General features: G+C 36.0%; 1 protein-coding gene across 3 annotated transcripts in view; it reads right to left on the reverse strand.

Moving 5' to 3' along the window:
- The window catches only part of CPEB4 (cytoplasmic polyadenylation element binding protein 4), a 64,322-nt gene that overhangs the window by 13,884 nt on the left and 36,124 nt on the right, over positions 1–14,314 (reverse strand). For all 3 annotated transcript variants that reach the window (XM_058166000.1, XM_058166001.1, XM_058166002.1), the window contains exon 4: positions 1,007–1,180. In XM_058166000.1, the coding sequence (XP_058021983.1) occupies positions 1,007–1,180 (174 nt within the window). The remainder of the gene's footprint in view (positions 1–1,006; positions 1,181–14,314) is intronic.

Raw genomic sequence — 14,314 nt, forward strand, 5'->3', positions numbered from 1 at the left:
CATGCACAATTCTTTTTAAAATGCACCATGAAATTGTTTCACTCAGTTTAATTTTAAAATAAGCTGGAGATCTAAAGCTATTTCTGGAACAGGCTGAAATTCTATTTATACACAACACAGACCCTGGAAAATTATTTGATCTGCCCTCCCCATGTACATTTTCTATTTTATTTAAATTCTTCCCAAGACATTGAGACTTGTGTCAGAGTTTATTTCTTCATAATCTGATGTTTTTATCATGATGAAAGTAACAGAAATATTTATCTTGGGGGAAAAGGAAATGTCATAGATATTTTTTTATGTATACAGCTTAAATTTATACAGTTATTATCCAAAATTACAGGATTAAAAAAATAGAGCTAGAAATCCCTAAAGTATTTCTTTACATTTCTTTTTTTCTTTTGATAAAAGTAGCAGTCTGTTATTCTAATTAGCCTAAAAAATTAAAATAAAATAAGGAGATTCTACTACTTTGTCTAGTAGACTTTTAAATCAAGGCAAATATTGCCATCAGTTACAGTTAATGTTCATATGCCCAGCATGTTCCTTATGCTTAAATGGGATTTTTTTCAGCAGTAATTCATCCCCCTGGTGAAATATATGGTGATAGCGAAGAAATAATGCATTATATATTGTTCCCTTAAATAGATGAAGCACTGCACTGTATTTTAAATCAGATACTGACTAAAATGTGTGCCTATTATAATCATCTTCAAAATAAAAGACCTCCATAAAGTTTTATGATGTCATAATATCTAACTAAATGAAGCAAATGTATAAAACATATCTCATAAACTGTGCAACCCACGCCTCCTTATCATTGCAATTCATAACCTAAAAGCTTGGATATTTGGCAGCTCACAGATTTACACAATTTACGTGGCCTGAAAAACTGCCCGAAGTGAGCTCATAAGAATGCTGCAATCTGGCATGATTCTCCTCTTTTCCATAGCGCTGCACTTGGTCATGTGTGTGTATTTTTGGCAATACTAATATGCAAGTATACCTTCATCGATATCAGGTGGCAGGCCACCCACAAACACCTTGCGAGAGTACCGTTCAACTCGCTCGCCATTCTGATGAGAGAAGCAGTGTGGTGATCCTAAGCCACTATGGAGACTCTGATCCCCACGTCCATCATCCAGAAACCCATCTTCCATTGGGAACAGGGAGGACTGACCTATAGTTGAAAAGACAAAATGTGTCTGTGTATGTGTCTGTATAATATACATATATGTACAGTATGTCTCAAAACACACCAGCTGAATAATAGCTGCCTATTTTCTTATTCTTTTTCCTGTCACAGGGACCCATTATTAATTATACAGATACACAATATTATCTGAATGACATTGTACAGAAAAGCTGAATCTTGGTATCATTAAATGGGGGCGAGTTATTGGCTCCAAAGGAGGGAGTGCGCAACTTGGGTGTTCTCCTGGATGCACGGCTGTCGTTTGAAGATCATTTGGCGGCCGTCTCCAGGAGAGCCTTTCACCAGGTTCGCCTGGTTCGCCAGTTGCGCCCCTTCCTTGATCGGGATGCCCTATGCACAGTCACTCACGCTCTTGTCACCTCCCGCCTGGATTATTGCAATGCTCTCTACATGGGGCTCCCCTTGAGATGCACTCGGAGGCTTCAGTTGGTCCAGAATGCAGCTGCGCGGGTGATAGAGGGAGTCACACGTAGCTCCCATGTGACACCTCTCCTGCGCAGACTGCACTGGCTTCCTGTTGCCTTTCGGGTGCATTTCAAGGTTCTGGTAACCACCTTTAAAGCGCTCCATGGCTTGGGACCTGGGTACTTACGGGACCGCCTTCTGTTACCTCATGCCTCCCACCGACCCGTACGCTCGCACAGAGAGGGCCTTCTCAGGGTGCCGTCCGCCAGACAATGTCGGCTGGCGGCCCCCAGAGGAAGATCCTTCTCTGTGGGGGCTCCCACTCTTTGGAATGAACTCCCCCCTGGTTTACGCCAAATACCTGACCTTCGGACTTTTCGCCGCGAACTGAAAACATATCTGTTTGTTCGTGCGGGGCTTTCTTAAATTGTAGTTTTAAATTCTAAATTTCTCTCTGGTTTTAATTGGGGTTTTTTAGATTCTTAATTATTTTAATTTCGGCCACACTGTATAATAAGCTTTTTAATTGTATTTTAACTGCATATTGTTTCTTTTTACTTTGGCTGTACACCGCCCTGAGTCCTTCGGGAGAAGGGCGGTTTATAAATCTAATAAAATAAATAAATAATAAATAAATAATAAAATAAATAAATGGTGCACTATGCCAAGCATGTCATAGACAAATGTCACTAGTTCTATTCCAAACACAGATTATTTTTTTCTCCAAGTATATGCTTCAGAAATATTCTACACCAAGTAATTATTGATCACGCCCAATGATCTTGGGACATTGCAAGTACAAGATTTTAGTCACATCCATACAGTTCAAGTAAAATATTCCGCATCTATCTTATATTTAGATCTCATAACTCTTTATCTTTATTGACAAAGACAGTAATAAAAAGCCAAAGGAAAATGGAGGAGAAAGACGGGATTCTTCGATCATTTTACCTAGATTCTCACTGAGGTGGCATACTAATAGTGTCACCATACTTATATTCTCGGGAAGAATAAGTATGGCAGGTCTAATAAAACTGGACAATCAGTGCAGAAGAACATTTAAAGGGTTATTAGTGCTGAGGAGAACCAAGTTCCATCCCTCTTAGCCATGAAATTTGGTCAATATCCTCATATTGGTCACTATTTATTTATTTTGTAGAAAATAGGTAGGAAAGAAATGTAATATATGTTTCAATGGTAAAGAAAGCATTATTATAAGTCAGTTAATAGTCCCTGGTCCACAAGTACCCGTAGGTAAATTATTTACCCAAGTCTATTAAAACTGTCCTTTTTCAGGAGCTTATTAAATCTGATCAGAATAGTGTATGGGTTTTTTTAAAAAAAGGGAACAGAAGAAGAGCTTTTTTTCTGCTTGAAGCTTGCTTTTACAATTACCAGAGCATGCTCACCACTGAAACTCTGGCAATAAAAAAAAAGGTTTAAGGTTAAGAATTCAAAAGTGAGGCAGTAACTTCTCATTTTATAACCTGCCAAAACTATAAATAGGGCTTGAAGACTGAAGACGGTTCTTAACAAAGATGGTTCTAGTTAGAATCACGTGTTACTACCACTCAAAATCACCTCAGGAGAGCCAGACCTTAACGATTTTTTTTCTTGGCAGTTTATACTAGACTAGTTAGTGCCTCATCTAGAACATTACACCATTATTTTTGCTATTCATTTTTTACTATTGTAGTTACTGTATTAGTGTTAAGTATTGTTCCCACAACATACCTTAGAATAAAAGTGATTCCATTACAACTGGTCTTGTGTTTCTCTCTAGTTTTTTAGTTCATATAGGATTAACATTTATGTGAAATGAATACAGACATGTATTAATATCCATCCCTTTATCTTTATACCTCCCCGAAGGATGCCATGTTTTTTAGTATACAGTACATCATGTCTGTTGCAATTATAGCAATATAAAAGCTATAGAAGTCATTCCTTTTTATATGTATTATAAAATGCTAAATAAACACCATTGGTCAATAGAACCAAATGAACCAAATGGAACTGTGACGTTTCCATCTTCCAAACGCCTGTGTGCATGCACACCAAGAACATTGAACAAGTGCAGTGCAGGGAAAGTGGCAGTTCCAGGGAACCAATCCTGGAGCCACTGTCCTTAGTTGAAGGGCAAAGAAGTAAAAATCTCCATCTCCCCTCCCCATCTCTTAATGTCTTTGATAAAGTAGCTCTGACACTGGCTTCAGGAAAGGGTTGAGGCATAGAAGCCATAGACATGCACACGGTGACAACATTTTGATCACTAATGAAGTCATAACAGTTTACCAGTTTGCCATAACCTACCAAAACTGAAAAAAACAAACAAACAAGCTCCATTTAGAAAAAAAAAAGCACTGTGCCAATCAATTTTCATGATCTGCATTCTTCTGAAAAACTGAATCCTCTCAAATTAATAATTTGAATTCAATAGTGCTGCAGAGCCTCTTTTTGGCATTAATTCTCCAACCGCTGACCCTTTTTGGGGGAGAGATTTCTTACAGTGATTTACACATCAACACTTCAGTCCAGGCAGCACCGAGGAAGCTAACGAAGTGGCATCTGTCTACGATCTCGTTAGATCAGCATGCACGGTTCAAAGATGCGGTTGTAGCACCATGGTTCTCATCCCACAGGTTTTTTAAAAAGCACCTATGTGACTTAATTGCCAGGCTTCCTTTTCACAAGTGATATAAAATCTCCCCAAACTGCATATTGTGGTCCTGCTAGTGCCTGCAAGCCAGTTTTGTGCTATTGAAGAACCCTCAAAGACAAAGACATTGCTCAAACGCAGAGAATTTCAGCTTGATCACAGAAGTGAGATAAGAGAAAGGCAGTGTGAAACAACCTCTATCAGAGTGCTCAACATCTTGAGGGACATGCAAATCATTACCTAAGTATTAAAAATGTTTGGAAGAATGCCAGTGCTAACAGTCACAATAAATTATGATGACAATTAATGTTGCCTGGGGGAGAGACCTGGAAATTCAAGTCATTTAGGTGCTTCCATAAGTAAGAAACTCTCTTCTCCTACCAGCACCCAGCTGAAGCGATCATTTACGTGAATTTTAATTTTGGAAGTTCTTGCTAAAAATACCGTTTGCTACCCGCTCACTCTGTATTTAATCTATTATGTTAATTCTGCCTTGACCATCAATAAATATTCTGGGATATGCTACTTTCAGTAAGTAAAGTTACCACAGCATGCACATTGAAGAAGCCTACCCCTGCCCCATCCACCCAGCCCTTTTAAAAACTTCTGATCTTTCAGAAACAACTGGTGCATTAGTGATGCCATAAGACATTTTAAACATCAGAAAATTAAAGAGGAATGTTGTTACCTCGCCTTCTCCCATATGTCCTTGCTGCATGTCAAATGAGAAGAAAAACAGCCTTTCAAACATTGTTAAATAAAAATTAAATAGAGATAGAGAAAAAAGATATGCTATTTCACCTCCATATAACCTCAGTGGTTCTCAAGCATTAGTGCAGTGCAGACCACATAAAATATTGTTTTTAATCTCAAACACATCAGAACAGCTAACAAAGAGATCTAATTTTAAAAATGCTACCTTTAGCTGCTTTGTGCTTACTAGAGCATCCAGTGGATTGCAACTTGATCAGCATATCTGGTATTTCTAAGAGGCTGCAACCTTGGATTTTGATCAGTCTATCAAGTCCTTAACAATCATATTTTGTTTTCAGTGAGCCAATATCTTCAATTAAGATTTACAAGGGAAGCAAGTGACCATGTAATTACCATGAATCCAGAGTTAGGAATGTTAATGTCTGTGAAACATTAACATATTTATCCCACCCTTTAGCAAGCTGGTTTTAAAGAATGTTAGCCATTGGGGTAAATAACTGAAATGCTCTGTAGACTAGAAAACAAACATTACAATGGATTGCTTTCTATGGACAACACTGGGACTCCTTCTACAGTACTTGATTGTTCTTTAGCTTTGCCTGTGTAAAAATAGTATCAATGCTTGAGGTCAGAGGTGGGAAAGTTTTTTGTTTTTTGTTTTAATTTAGAAACTGCATTGAACATTTGGGAGAAAGTAGCTGGGGCCATGATACAAAGTAGTCACAGAAATTTTAATTATGCATGTGGCCAAAGCCAAATGGAGCTAAAATGTGGGAAAGGGGCTTGTGGAAAGTGTTCAGGTTTTAACTGCTAACTATGTTAAGCTTACTTTTAATGCTCCCACTGCTCTTGAGTTTCACAGCATGGCAGGAAACAACCCGGGTGATTTTTGATAACTAAAGTCTGAAATGCCTGGGGAGGGTGAGGTCAAAAGAATGAAGGGCAATGTACATCCTTAAATCTTATGTTTCTCATCCCTATTCTAGCTTGCAATGCTCACTAATAGCCACATCCTAATGATATCGATCAGAAAAGAAAAGAAAAAACCAATCTGGTTATATCCATCCAAGCATCAATCGATATATCATGCTAAAAGCAACAATGAGTTCTCTTCAATGTATGAAATCCTCAGAGGTTTTTTTAAAGTAATTTCCAGAATTCTCAAGGACCAAGATAGTCTATGCATCATAATGTCCTTAATAGAGTATCGAACTGTAAAAATTATAATACCAATCCGCTATTTAAGAATCGCTTGCATTAACTCTGAGAGGAGGAGGAGGAGGAAGAGGAGGAGAAAAAAAATCATTCTTCCCAAACATCTGCTGACTTTCTTTTTAACATGCCCAGCTCAATCATATTTATTGTCCCTCGCATTACTAAACTTGGTGTCAGTTCTCTTTCTTTCATCTCTTAAAGTCTTTAGATAAACTAGAATACCCTTCAGAAAAAGTCAAAACCCAATGAAAGAAAATTAACAGGTTGTTCAGAGAAGTGGAACTAAGGAAAACCGTTAACTGTTTAGCTGATAGAAGTTTAAATCTCAGTACAGACGTTTTGGACAACGGGTCTTGACAATTATTTCTGTTTCACATCAAGCATTCCATTGTTTACAGATGCAGAAAGGCCTAGGATGGTTCTGTAACTCTTAAAATAAAAACATAGCTACAATAGGCCACCTTGTGTGTGTTTAGAGAAGCTCAAGTGTCTTCATAGTGTTCTCTACCTAAAAAGCCATAAAATCATGTCTGTGGTCTATAGCTGAGCAACAAAACTTAATGTACAATACAGCTCTCCTTGCTTGCTGCACTAACAGGCTGGTCAACATAGCTGCAATTCCTACTGAGGCCCACAACAGTGTTGTTAAAATGCCAGACTGTTCTGTCACTTGTGTGCCATAAAAACATTGTGACAGTAACCACACCCAAAAATCTGAGAGAGGGTTGCAGGAAGTTTTGCTACTACAGATTCCAAAACTTCCTGAATCAAAGTACAACTTCAAAATATTAATCATTCACATCTACTTTTTTTAATTTACTGATAAATTTATACCAACCATATCTCTATCATCTATATGATTTATTATTCACACTTTTTTTTTTTGATGTTAGAAGAAATGTTTCAAAACATGTCTGGGATTAGGGTGAACATGCTATTCCTATTAGAAATATTCCATAAATTTCAAGCTTCTCCAACTAAAGTATAGATTTAAGTTTCAGTTATTTGGTGGGTTCAAACACTCTGATTCTGAGGAAGTTCGTGAAAGTTCACATAATATTTTTGACGAAGCAGAATACCTGTCTTATTTTCTGAAGCATTTCCCTCTCTGAGTTTTTAATTAATCAAGAAAAGTGCCACCATACAGATTACATTAAAAATACTTTCACCAAACAAAAAGTAGATATATCCAGATTCTAAAATCTAATTTTAGAATCTGGGTATATAATATAATACTGGAACAAAAAATGATCCTAGCAATATATGTATTCTGGGGATTTCACTTTAAAATGTTCAGAAAAAAGTAACAAGCATAATAATCAGAAGACTAGAAATGAAGTCCTACGTAGAGAAATTATAAGAACTGGGAATGGTTAGCATTGAGGAAAAAATTACTGATGGAGGTTATGAGATCACTCTTCAAATTCCTGTTCTCCATTGACTCCAGAATGCAAGACATAACGATGAACTCCAACTGAATGTCAGGAGAAACTTTATGACATAAAATCATGCATATATATGATATGTATGTGTATACATGCTGTTATGCCATCTTAACACTGAAAAATGTTTTTATACAATCCATTTTTTCAACTAACTCTTCCAATCCATTGTTCAAAATACTACATAAGCACGTCCATAAATGCAAACCAAAGTAGTTATTACTCCCAAATAAAAATGTCTTATGCGCGCACACACACCCACACCCACACACACACACACACCCCCACACACAAGAAGTTAGAATGATTGGATATAAATTTGAAATCTAATTTAGAATTAACCAGGGAGGCCATTCAAATGGCTCTGAACTATCTATGATACATAAGTAAGTTAAGATATTGGCTGAAATAAAGTTTAAAGATTAATATAATTTTTACAGGACATATTATGATGATAATATCCAATTTGTCTTGTAATTTACCTATCTATTTAGGATCAACAATTATATATTGTAGAAAGAAAAGTTAGCAGGACTTACAGTTTGAGTAGCAATTAAAATAGATGCAGAAGAATTTAATTGATGATTAAAGATATATGAAAAAATGCCATGAGGCAGTCAATAAAAGAGAAATTGTAATGGTTTCTATAGAGTTTTTACAACAGACATCTATATGGAGGAGCAGAAGAGTTCTGGAATAGAACAGAACATTGTACCAAACAAATGAGACTCCTTCCTCTCAATACATTATGTAATACTGCACCTAGTTAAACCTTTGGGTAAATTGAAATATTTAACACACCACCTTGTTTCCCAGGAATACCGCACTGTTATCTTTTTTGATAGCAACTCATAAACTGTGAATGACAGAAATGGATCATGAAATATTTTCTGCCAAAAAGAGAAACTTCTCAAACTTCTGCCAAAAAGATTGAAATCAGATCACTATTCCCACTGCTGCATATTTTGCATGATGAAGTCTCCAGGTTTAGACCCTAGCATGTCCAACTAAAGAGTCTCATATAGCAGAGATGCATGAAAACACAAAGCACGAAGCCGAAAGCACCAGCCTGAAGATGATGAGACCTCATCGAAACGTCGCCAAGATACTCTCAACCTTACACGGGAAAAGACCCGAATATGCCAAGACCTACATACCTATACCCATGAAAACCTACGAATATATATAGTGGCCAAGACACTTCCAATTTTATGCAGGAGAAAACCCAAATAACCAAAGACTTACATACAAACACCCGCGAAAACCTCTGAAAACGTATATATATATTCTTTTTATACTGTATGTACATGTCTTCTGGATTTTCTACAGGTTTTTTATATTATATTATTATATTTTATATTAATGACATCGTTAATTTTCAGATTATCAAACTATTTGCAAACACCTTAGTTCTAAAACAAAAATCCTTGGACATCTAAAGATTGTAATTCCTTGCTAATGAAACTTGTGGAAGCAAACCTGTCGCAACGCGTGTTAATTGGATAATTGTATCTAAACAGAAAGCCATCAAACCAAGAGTAAGAAAAATTCACAAAGAGGAGATGATGAAGGCTACCCTTTAAGCAAGTGTGCACTCACCAAATAAATGGCAATTAATTACATTGGATACAGGTATTCTAACACTGAAGTTTGTAAAGTGTGGTGCTTGAAAGTTTGAATTATGAATCAAAATGCCTCCAATTTTTATGTCACTCTTACCAACATTCAATAGATAAGCTAAAATAAACCTGACTCTTATAGCCAAATGAACAATGAACACATTTGGATATCATATTAATTTAAAGTTTGATTTGCTTCTACTGCTAACAGGATTGCTAAACAAAATAAAATAGAAGTGTGGGATCTGCAATGTATTATGTGTAAACCAGTAACTCTGACCCCTTTCTCTTCTAACAAGCCATAACCAAGTTCAAAGCCCATTGGAAGAGGAGCCAGACAGATCAGTCAGCAAGCAAGAGTACACTGTTTGTTCACCCAAAAGTGGTATTAAATGCACTAATATGCTTACAAAATATAATGTAAGCATAAATGTATCTGATTTTTCTTCCACATAGAGTCAAGAAACTATTCATTACCTGGAAAATCTGGAGGATCCAGAGGAGGGGGAAAAGAAGGAGGGGCTGCAGCAGCATTAAGTGCAAGCATTTATTGTCCAGTTTGGCTCTTAGATTTAGTCCAGGACTTATCTTCAGTCAGAGGTTAATACCCATCTATTTTATCAGATTATCTTTTTACTAAAACGTATATTTTGCCAGGTGATTCAAAAACACAATAGGCAGTAGCGCACAATAACTGTTTAACGCTTTAAGGAGTAGTAAACAACAATACAACTTAAAGTATCTGTTTAAAAAAATTTCCATCAAACACAGAGGGCACAAAAATGGCTACAAGAAAAAAGAAAAGTATTTCTCTGGCATGCACAATCTAGCAAACAGATGGAAGAGTGTAATGCCGTTTTTACCCTGCTTTTTCCAGATATACTCTCAACACTTCTGTGATCAGGAGTGGATCTTATGGAAAGATCTTAGAATAGAATAGAATAGAATAGAATAGAATAGAATAGAATAGAATTTATTGGCCAAGTGTGACTGGACACACAAGGAATTTGTTTTGGTGCACATAACAGTGTACATAAAAGAAAAAGAAAAAGAAAGAAAAAAAATAACTTCATCAAAGGTACAACATTTACAACGCAAATGATGGTCATAGGTTGCAATTTAACCCTTAGTGATAGCAACAAAAAGTTACAGTCATACAGTCATAAGTGGAAAGAGATTGGTGATGAAAACGATGAGAAGATTAATAGTAGTGTAGATTTAGTAAATAGTTTGATATTGTTGAGGGAATTATTTGTTTAGCAGAGTGATGGCCTTCGGGAAGAAACTGTTCTTGTGTCTAGTTGTTCTGGTGTGCAGTGCTCTATAGCGTCGTTTTGAGGGTAGAAGTTGAAACGGTTTATGTCCAGGATGTGAGGGATCTGTAAATATTTTCACAGCTCTCTTCTTGATTCGTGCAGTATACAGGTCTTCAATGGAAGGCAGGTTGGAGCATCTTCTTCTTCAGTATTGAAGGAGGAAGCTGTAAAAATATCCCAGATCCTGACAGTTTGGGTTTTTAATTATTAACGCCAGCACTTTTAATTAGTTCTCAAAGCTACTGAAAATCCCCGTATGTTTTAAAACTGGCATTCTCTATTCCCTCTTGCTGATTTTGTCTTTTTCTCACAGCATGGTATATTGAACTGACATTTTCAATAACCATCTATTGAAGAAAGTTCTTATTATCAGGCCATTCAACATAACCATCTTATTATTAGAATCTACTGCAAATACTGGGGAAAAAATCTGATTACTGTAAACTAAACAAGTATCTGGATTATTTTTGTAGTCTATTTGCAAAATATCTGTTATTAAAGTTAATGAATATTAACTCCAGCAATGAGTTACATGTTGTTAGCACCATTATTCTTTTCTCATCAATCTGTTAATTGTAAGAGAAACAAAGCACTGTCTTAAGAAATAGGAAGGATTCCAATTTTGCCTCGGCTAGAGCACACATTTGTAAATTTGAAAACATGTTGTGAATGCTCTTGCAGAATGACTGCTTTCGATAGCTTTGCAAAATGGCTACCACAGAGAAGATTGTCAGTTATAATGCCAGCATTGACCTGAATGTTCTGCCACTTTCACCTGCACTACTATCGACTCTCCTTATACTTTTCTTCCATTGTCTAAACTAGCCCTAAACTGCTACCCTCCATTATTTTTATTTTCCAATATAGGTAAATAGATGGAGCTCTTATCTGCAGCTCAAAAGTATTCTTGAAAATTAACTATGAGTCTGGAGGCTGATATTTTTGCTTTGAAGCATGGTTTTGTTTTTGTTTTTGTTTTTGTTTGTTTTTTTGAAAATCAAAGAATGTTTTTTAAAATGTAAAAATTTGGGTGGGATAGAAAATCTTGCAAGTACTTTGACACCACACTGAGGCCCCAAACAATGAAGTATTTGCTCCAACTTTAAATAACAGCTATAAAATCCATATCTTATACACACACACACACACACACACTCCAATCCAGTTGTTTTTATTACCAGAAATAGAATACAAGAAGAAAATTACATACATACAATAATTATAAATAAGGAATTCTTTTTTCAGTGTAAAAAAGAAGTTGCCAAAAGGATTTGTTTCGTATAAATTGTTTCTCTCTTAATCATGTTCTGTCTTTCTATACATGAAAAGGGAACTTGTGAGCAGATATTGATAAGGCCCTCATTAAGCACATGGAGCCGCAAGGAATGCAAATCAATAGGGAGGCTTCTAACATAACATAGTTGATGCATTTTACTAAACACACCAATTCTTGAAAAGTTTCGCACAAATGCAACCTCCTTATTAGTATCACAGCTTTTTCAGGGCACCATTTTGATATTACTATTAGTAATGTTCGAATTAATAAAGGTTTCTCAGATTTAAACTTTTCTTTGGAAGCTGCTTAGTCTGCAACAAAACCAGCTGCCAATTACGGTAGTCAGTAATATTTTGACTACGGCAAGCAAGAAATTTTCTTTATCAGATAAACCTAAAGAGAAAGGTAATAAAAAGTGATTAAATTAATTGGGCACCTTAATTTTATGTATTTTGCTGCTTTTATTAGTTGACTTGCACAAGTCCTTAATTAGCTGTCATATTACAGCAACCAATAATCTTTAGGAAAGACTTGTGAGGTGGAGGCCACAAGATCACTTGCAGAACTTTTAACAGGACTGTCAGAGAGTTGTTTTCTTTCACTTGCGGGGAATGTCATAGCTCAGATGGGGAACAGGGGGTTTTCAGCCCCCTCATTGGTGCAGCTTGTTATTATGATTCAGTGTCACTCTTTTTAGTAAAACTGTTTCTTCCGTAAAGTTGGTTTGCTTCCCAGTAATATCACAGTAATATCCTATCACTTTTGCAATCCAATCTTCAACCAGGCTCTGTCAACACAGGGAGGGGAGGATAGGCAAATGAATCAAAGACCTGGAAAGGCCCTGTCAGTGCTGCAACAGTCCAAGAAGAATGTCGTACTACAGCTGCCCCAATCCATGATAGTGAGAAGATCTATTCCTTCCCAGTACTTTCCAATAGACAAACTTCTACTACTTCATTTCAATGGGCCATGTACTCTGTGAACTGATTTACTATGTGACATAAATCTCGTACCTGCCTTTTATTTTTCCCACCATCTCCATTTTGCAATCTTTTCTCATTCCCCATACCGATTTTCAACTGGTTTCTTTATCACTTTGGCTTTATTGAGCCATGGATGCGATCAGACAAACAATTTTCATACTTTTGGAAGAACAGTGTGAAATGCTCCCTAAAAGAATTGTGTACTTTTTAATTGTGTTTGCATTTAAGAGCTATGGTTTAAAAAAAAAGTCTACCCAGCTTATCATTAACCTTTATATTATTTTTATTTCTTATCAAATCATTTGTTTTATCTTTTAGATCTCCAGGAAATATCACAAATTAAAAGCTATATGTTGTAAGCCAATTATGGAAATAGATTTTAATTCCCACTCAATATATCAAATGGATATATATATCCATTTGCTCCATCTGTGCAAAATTATCCTTTATAACACAGCTGGCAAGTTTCAGGAGTAAAATAAATAGATTTTCTCTAGCATGTGACTCATTTCGTAAATAATATACCTCTTCATTTAATTAGAGGAACCAAGAGTTCTATGCTGATTTTGCAAATATTACAGAATATTACAATTCTGAACATTTTTAAAAAAGTATCCTAAAATTTATTTCTGTTTTTTCTCAATTCTCTAGAGATAGCTCTAGGAAAGACATTTGGCCTTTTTTTTAAGTTGGAACACTAATTATAAATTGCAAAATTTAAAAAAGGTTGCAAATGGTGTCCTATAATACGTATTTTCATCCACTGCTCTTTAAAAATACAATCACAGAAAATTCATATACATGTCTACTTAAAAAGAATATTCATCACTTTTCTAGATAAGCATGCATATGATTATACTCTAAAAATGCAATGACATGGAATCAAAGCTATGATATGTAAATACAAGCAAAACTCTTCCAAACTGTGTTGTATCCCTTTTCCACTATAGATACCCCCATGCTCCATCCCAGCCTGGTTGAAGCAGAAGATATTGCAGCATGAAGATGCCAGTGTGGCAAAACCAAGTTGCATGAGCAGAGTTACATTTGCATTTTTCTGAACTTTGCATGCAAGGTGGCCAAAGGAATTGATAGATGGGATATCAAAACCACTGACTTCTCTCTTTGAGGACTTCTAAAATGGGCAGGGAGAAGTGCCAGAATACCTAACCTTGCTCCAATCTTTTTAAAAGGAATAAAAGTTCACATGGGAAACATAGAAAAATCAGCTTAATGGGAATATTTGGGAAAATCCTAGAAAATATTTGGGAAAATCCTAGGTCATCAAGGAACAAATAACAAAATAATACAATTACTAGAAGCCAACATCAGTTTGTTAAAAATAGATGATGCCAGAAATTATTTTTTGGGAGAAGAGAGGGTCAAAGTGATTAGACCAGTGGAACAAAGGAATATTGCAGACGTAGCATCCTTAAGAGTTCAGCAAGGCCTTTGACACACATATATAA

This window comes from Ahaetulla prasina, chromosome 2, assembly GCF_028640845.1.
Source record: "Ahaetulla prasina isolate Xishuangbanna chromosome 2, ASM2864084v1, whole genome shotgun sequence".
Lineage (NCBI taxonomy): Eukaryota > Metazoa > Chordata > Lepidosauria > Squamata > Colubridae > Ahaetulla > Ahaetulla prasina.